The 7,378-nt window shown below is 44.2% G+C and overlaps 1 protein-coding gene across 1 annotated transcript; it reads left to right on the top strand.

Annotated features, from left to right (window-relative positions):
• Positions 1-1,111: 1,111 nt before the first annotated feature.
• On the top strand, positions 1,112-5,569 carry LOC130381210 (uncharacterized). The gene is made up of 2 exons (XM_056588683.1): positions 1,112-4,979; positions 5,162-5,569. The coding sequence occupies exon 1, from the start codon at positions 2,175-2,177 to the stop codon at positions 4,446-4,448; it is 2,274 nt and encodes a 757-aa protein (XP_056444658.1). The 5' UTR covers positions 1,112-2,174; the 3' UTR covers positions 4,449-4,979; positions 5,162-5,569.
• Positions 5,570-7,378: the final 1,809 nt, after the last annotated feature.

Here is a 7,378-nt window from a genome sequence, read left to right on the forward strand (position 1 = left end):
ATTCAGTTTCCAATTGTTCTAATGGAGGTCCTTTATGAGGCCCTCGAATGACAGGTGAAGGCATGGGTCGACCCGTAAGCATTTCATGCGGGGTTAGATGCATCGTTCTGTTAGTTTTCATGCGATAACTCATTAGTGTCAGTCGTAGTGCATTAGTCCAATTCAAGTTAGTACTTGCACAAATTGTTAATTTTTGTCTTAAGCGTCCCATTCCTCTCTCCACCATACCTTGTGGTTTGAGGAATGTAGACACAGCCTAATCTTTGTTTGACATGCAGATGTTAAATCACTTGTTTGAGTGTTTTCTGAATAAACGCTGCCCTATCATCTGAGCTAATTTGTGACGGAATTCCAGACCTTGGCATGACTTCTCTAGTCAGGAACTTGATTACCGTAGCCGCACTTTGGTCTTCTGATGGGACTGCTTCTACCCATCTGTTGAACACTGTTTTTTCAAATATTTCACACACATTTAGCTGGATGTCAATCATTGTTTGCAAGTATGGTGAAGAAAAACCTTGTTTTCAAAAAATTTCCTGATTCTCCTCAATACCTCCCCCCTTGCGCAATGGTCAAAACCATGCGCATTAAATGATAAGCAAATCTAATAACGCCGTTGGTGCACCCAACGTCAAAAGTCTAACCTTAAGCATCAGCAAACTGAAACCAATCTTTTGGGAAGGGAAATCGAAACCAGTATGTCCAAATCCAAAGCCCAATATGGGTGGGTTTACCATCAGCCGCCTGAAACCACGCTGTTCCAAAGTCATGCACTAAACCGGAAAAACGTACATGCCTTAGTGGCCTTCTATACCACAAAGGTAAAATAAAATGAAATAAAACACGACATGCCCCGTTTCAAGACAACCTCTGCTGCCAGAGCTGACATATCTGACTCCTGTTCCCCCTCCACCTTTCATCAGCCGGCTTTCCCTTGCAGTTCGTCACTACATGTTCAAGTGAGCCAGTGCTCACAGTGACTCTGCCAAGTAATCGTGACTGCGCCTGAATTAGGTTGTCCCGGGCTTCAAGGTGGGATCTTACCCGTCGTTGGCTAACCAGCCTTCCATACTGGCTTATTGCAGGATGCCGTACCTGGGATACGATCAATCCCCACCTATATGGTGGTTGTTGCGTGTGGCCATAACTCATTCAATCACTGTGCTGTGCCTAAACCCCCATGTCTTTGCTTTCCCATCAGGCTGACACACCTGCAGCAAATTTGAGATCCCCACGCCCAATTACCAGCCTGCTGCATAAAGCCAGCAAGTCAGTTGCTTGAGGAGAACAGACCCGGCAACACCTTTGTCCCACAGTGCGAGTTGTTAAATAGCCTTTTCTTTCTGTAATCTTTGATCTAGGCCTGGGGATGGCCGGCGGTCCTACTTTTCCGTTTAGTTCTTAGTTTATGATTTGGTTTTGTCAGGCAGGGAGGGGGGCCAGCCTCGACGTCCCTATAGGGGGTGGCCTGGTCCCCCCTCCATTTTGCTGAGTTTGTCCGGCATCTCCAGGTCCCTTTTGGTTTGCAGACTTCTTTATTTGGTAAAGTATTCATACTGCATTTCAGCTATGGTTTCATTTGGTTAATAAAACCCGTTAAAACATCTTATTTCATGGTGTCCTTCCTTTATGTTGGGGTCTCCAATTCGAGCCACTGGGTATCTTATTCAGTTATGTGGAGGCCGTAACATAATGGGGGCTCGTCCGAACATTATTATTTTTTCTCTCTTTCCCTAACTTTAATTGAATTTTGGTAAATTTTGTGGGTGTGCACATTTGGAATTTTGAAGGTTTGGATTTATTTTGTCCACCTTAATTAATTAAATTGATTAGTCTATCTTTTGTTTGCAAGATATATCGGTACTTTATTTCAGTATTAGTTATAGGTAATCTTTACTGAGTTTCTGGTTTGTCATTTGCGTTGGTAGACCTTAATTTGGGCACACCCCTTATTAGGACACCAGTTAGGTAATGCTGTGTTGGGCAGTGTTTGTCATTGCTGGTCTGTCTCATCGGGCGTTGGCTTTTTTGCCTTATTTGTATTTGTACAAGCGTTAAGGTGGTGGCTGTTTGCCTTAAAACCTGTATTGCTTTTGCAATTTTTGATGCGCTTGTTTCTTTTTCGCTTTGCGATATTTTTTTCAGTACAAATAACTTAGTGGCCATAGTTCAGGATGGAGTTTATTTTGGAAGAGTTTGTTAAGCAGCCTTCGCTTGAGGTGTTTCATAAATGCACTAAAGATAATTTGACTTCTATTGCTGATCATTATAGCATCATAGTCTCGAAGACAAAAGCAAAGAAAGCGATAAAACATGAATTATGGACTGCATTGTTTGAGGAAGGCATGTTGCCTGACCCTGGCATGGCCCTTTCGCCAACAAAACAGGCCTTCCCTGATCAAAGCATTAGAAGGTTGGAATTGGAGTTAGAGCTGCGGCGGCTAGAGTTGCAGGACAAAACTAATGAGAGGGAGGCGGCAGCCAGGCTTAAAGAGCAGGAGTTCAGGTTTAAACAAATGGAATTGGAGGAGCAGACTAAACGAGAAATACGCTTAAAAGAGCTAGAGCTAAACCTGGCCCCTCCCCCACGACATGGCAGTGGTGCACAAGCTGATTTTGACGTTAACAAGTGCATTCGTATGATTCCTCCATTTAATGGTAAAGATGTTGATAAATACTTCATTCTGTTCGAGCGCACGGCTGACACTTTGAAATGGCCCAAAAATGTTTGGCCGTTACTTTTGCAATGTGTGTTTACTGGGAAAGCCCAGGAGGCATATACATCGTTGTCACCAGCTGACAGTCTTGACTATGACAAAGTCAAGGCTGCCGTGCTTAGAGCATTTGAATTGGTGCCTGAAGCCTATAGGCAAAAGTTTCGCCGGTATAAGAAGTTAGACGATCACACCTTTTCTGAGTTTGGTCGGGAGAAAGAGGCTCTGTTTGACCGCTGGTGTCATGCATCTAAGGTAGCGGAGTTCGAACAGTTACGTGAGCTCATCCTGCTAGAAGAGTTTAAGAACTGTTTATCAGATAGGCTGGCAACCTATATTAATGAGCAAAAAGCTTTGACACTGGCAGCTGCGACTGTCCTTGCGGATGAGTATGTGCTCACCCACAGGGACAGTTTTGAGAGGACTCCTGTGTCGGAGCATAGTTCTTACTCATCATGGCGCAAATCTAGCTCTTCTCACTCAGACAATGTTCCAGTAGGAACCTATGTTCCATTTATTAAGCGGGAGGGTGAAGAGAAGCTTGAAAAGTCAGACAGTGGGGAGGGTGTGAAGGAGAGGCCAACTTGCAGTTATTGTAAGAAAATAGGTCACACCATTAACAAATGCTTTACTCTTAAGAACAAGTCTCAACCACCGAAATCTGTTGTGTTAATTAAAAGTGAGCCTTTGAGTTCAGCTTCAACAGAGCCGGTGCGCACTCCTGACCCTGAATTCCAGCCCTTTTTAATGAAGGGTTTTGTCTCTTTGACAGAGGGGGACTCTAAGCTACCAGTTAATATCATCAGGGACACTGCGTCCAACCAATCTGTAATCTTGGAGCATGTGTTGCCATTTTCAGATATATCTGCTGTTGAGTCAGATGTGCTCGTTAGAGGGTTTGATATGCGAGATGTGGGCCTGCCGCTTCATAACATCTATCTTGAGTCAGATTTGATCAAGGGGTGCGTTAAGGTGGGGGTCTGTGCGCAACTCCCAATCGAGGGGGTGACTCTGCTCTTGGGTAATGATTTGGCTGGTGGTAAAATGCTCATTAATCCAGAGGTAATTGCTGTTCCTCTGCCAGAAAACTCTGACGATTTGGCATTGAAATTTTCCAAAGTGTTTTCTGTCTGTGCCGTGACGCGGGCAATGGCCGAGCGTCAAAAACTGGAGGCTGAGGTGGAACTGTCCGACAGTTTTCTGGTTGACTGTTCAGTTTCCCCAACCGCCTCTCCAGAGGTCCCTGCCCGTTCCGTTTTGCCTCAACTTGACTCAAAGGTTTGCATGTCACGTGAGCAGCTAGTTGCCGATCAAAAGCGGGACGTATCACTAGCTCCTCTCTTTGAATGTGTGATTTCAGGAGAGGCGTTAGATGATATGTCAACAGGGTTTTTCCTAAAAGGTAACATGCTCATGCGTAGGTGGACACCTCCAAAGTTAGGTGGCGATGATAGTTGGGGGGTGGTGGAACAGATCGTTATTCCTCGAACATATCGAAGTGAGATTTTGAAACTAGCACATGATAATCCACTTTCTGGTCACCTAGGAATTAATAAGACTTTTGATCGTATCTTGCGGTACTCTTTCTGGCCAGGGCTAAAAGGTGACGTGCGTCACCATTGTAAAACTTGTCATGTTTGCCAGGTTGCTAAAACCCAAGCCATCCCTCCATATCCACTTTATCCAATTCCTGTTATTGGTGAACCGTTTGAGCGTGTTGCACAGGGCAAATGAAGAGATGGTTTGACAAGGGTGCCAGAAGCAGGAGTTTTCGTCCCGGTGATAAAGTGCTGGTTCTATTGCCTATTCCTGGCTCTTCTCTGCAGGCGCGTTATAGCGGCCCTTACCTAGTCAAGAGGAAGGTGGGCGATCGAGACTACATCATCGACACCCCTGAACGTCGACGGCGTAGTAGGCTGTGTCATATTAATATGTTGAAGCCTTATTTTGACAGGGAGTCTCAGTCTGTTTCCACCCCTTCTGATGGTCCAGAGGTCAGTGGGGCACTGGAGCTGTCCAGTGTGGGAATTGCTGATGGTGACAAGGTAACTCTGGCGCTGTCTAGCAACGCCAGTGTTCCTCCCCCTGAATCTCAGGATGACCAAGAGGATATTGTAGGGATGTCCAGTGATGTATGCTTTCTAATCTTCATTGTTGTCTTCCAAATTTGGTTCAGTCTCTTGTTTTTCTGAACCAGATGCGGAACACAAACCGAAGGTTAATGAGGCGGTCAAAATTCTTGCAGTATTTCAATGTGGAGGTCAGGTATGTCCGTGGAAAGGATAATGTCCTGGCCGACACATTGTCACGCTCTTTTTCTGATGAGTGAATGACCTCACGTTGCACTCCCGGTATTCACCATCATAGGGTGGGGGTGTTGCGTGTGGCCATAACTCATTCAATCACTGTGCTGTGCCTAAACCCCCATGTCTTTGCTTTCCCATCAGGCTGACACACCTGCAGCAAATTTGAGATCCCCACGCCCAATTACCAGCCTGCTGCATAAAGCCAGCAAGTCAGTTGCTTGAGGAGAACAGACCCGGCAACACCTTTGTCCCACAGTGCGAGTTGTTAAATAGCCTTTTCTTTCTGTAATCTTTGATCTAGGCCTGGGGATGGCCGGCGGTCCTACTTTTCCGTTTAGTTCTTAGTTTATGATTTGGTTTTGTCAGGCAGGGAGGGGGGCCAGCCTCGACGTCCCTATAGGGGGTGGCCTGGTCCCCCCTCCATTTTGCTGAGTTTGTCCGGCATCTCCAGGTCCCTTTTGGTTTGCAGACTTCTTTATTTGGTAAAGTATTCATACTGCATTTCAGCTATGGTTTCATTTGGTTAATAAAACCCGTTAAAACATCTTATTTCATGGTGTCCTTCCTTTATGTTGGGGTCTCCAATTCGAGCCACTGGGTATCTTATTCAGTTATGTGGAGGCCGTAACAGTGGTATAGATCGCAAAGTGGAGGGATGGAGACAGAGTCTTCAGCCGCATCTGCCTTATGCAGCCATATGTGTGCGTCATGAATGCACATCAGGGCGACTATAAAACAAAATATAATTTATCAGTTAAAATTATTAAAGTGTTGCAGCGGTATTAGTGGCATTTGAAGGTAAACCCACTACTTCCGAATCCAATTTGACAACATAGCATGTATGACTCCTTCCCAGCAGATGTGGCGTCAACCCACCTACTGTCCCTCACTAGGGAGATGTGAAAGAAAACAAAAATCACAATATTAAAACTTGCATTTTCAATATTGGGCGACTCACTTCTGTCTTAACCGTTACTAAAAATCACAATCCTCTTCATAATCCTACCCGATTGCCCTTCACTATCTATTTAAATTGGACAACCTAATTAAACCTTTTATTCTACCTATTGCTTGCATTTAGTGTTTTCCATATTTTGATTCACTACTATACCAAACCCAAACCCTCTATGTTGATCTTAACTAGTTTATTCAACACTGAATTGATACATTGTTTCTATTTACAAATTAACCATATTGTTTTATCTGAAGTGTGCTTGGGTATCCCCTTGTGTACTCAGTCACTCGGAGTAGGAGAGGATTCTCCCCTACCTCGGCAGCCCTGACACACACACGAGAACAGGCTCGCACACACCCTTTCTTATTTTATTTTACTTATTTATTTTAAATGACATTTGTCATTGTGGATAACCTAAATTAGAAATTTGGATAACGTTTTGTCATACTTATTTGGTCTAATTTTTAAGTATTGCCGATTGTTTTTTCTAAATTATAAGATCATTTTTAATAATTTGTCTATTACTTATCATAATCTCGAAGGAAATATTTTATTTGTGTTGTTATCTTGGCACCTAGACCTCGTCAGGTCCAAGCACCAAAATAACATCCACCTATCCACGCAGAGTCTATGGGTTGGGTCCGCTCCTCTTTGATGAGTCACTTTACCCTGGTGCCATTGAACCCATTGACTCCTGTGGAGTGTGGTGTGCAGACAATTTTTAACGCTAATTGCTCATGTTTTGGAGTCTAAATAATTATTCCTAAATCCTGTAATCACCATGTAACTTGCTCAGGGACACATCAACACTCAGCTGGGGATCGAACCAGCAACCCTTCGGTTACTAGACAACTGCTCTACCTCCTGAGCTAAACGACCCCAGCCACCTCTCCGCTGATTTATTACCTCCGGCTCGGTCCTCATCCGCCCTTTTTGCTTTCTATACATTCCTCTCCCTTCTCCAAACACCTTCTCTCTCCGATCCAACCCGTTGTCTCACCAGTGCTCTGTGTACCAAGATGTAATGATATATACCATATGGTGTTCCGACGCGTTGGAGAGTCTCCAAGAACCACAGAATCACCCATCCCAGTGGTGGTTCTACGTTTTTTCTAAAACAGTGGACAAGGGTTACATTCAGGAACCAATTACAGAGTACATCCAAACGCACAAATAATCTATTCAACACAATGCAAATTCAATCTCTTTCTCTCTGTTGGACACACTCCAAAACTAGATTATTAATCTTAAAAGGCCATCGAAAGATATGAATGTCCCCAAAGAAAATTCTAACCGGAAAGCCTTCTCCAATCTCATCGCCACTTCTCGTTGCCAATCCACACACTCTTCCTCTTCTCTGTCTCACTCTTCACAAATCACTTCATCTGACCCCTCTAACTCAA

This window comes from Gadus chalcogrammus, chromosome 4, assembly GCF_026213295.1.
Source record: "Gadus chalcogrammus isolate NIFS_2021 chromosome 4, NIFS_Gcha_1.0, whole genome shotgun sequence".
NCBI lineage: Eukaryota > Metazoa > Chordata > Actinopteri > Gadiformes > Gadidae > Gadus > Gadus chalcogrammus.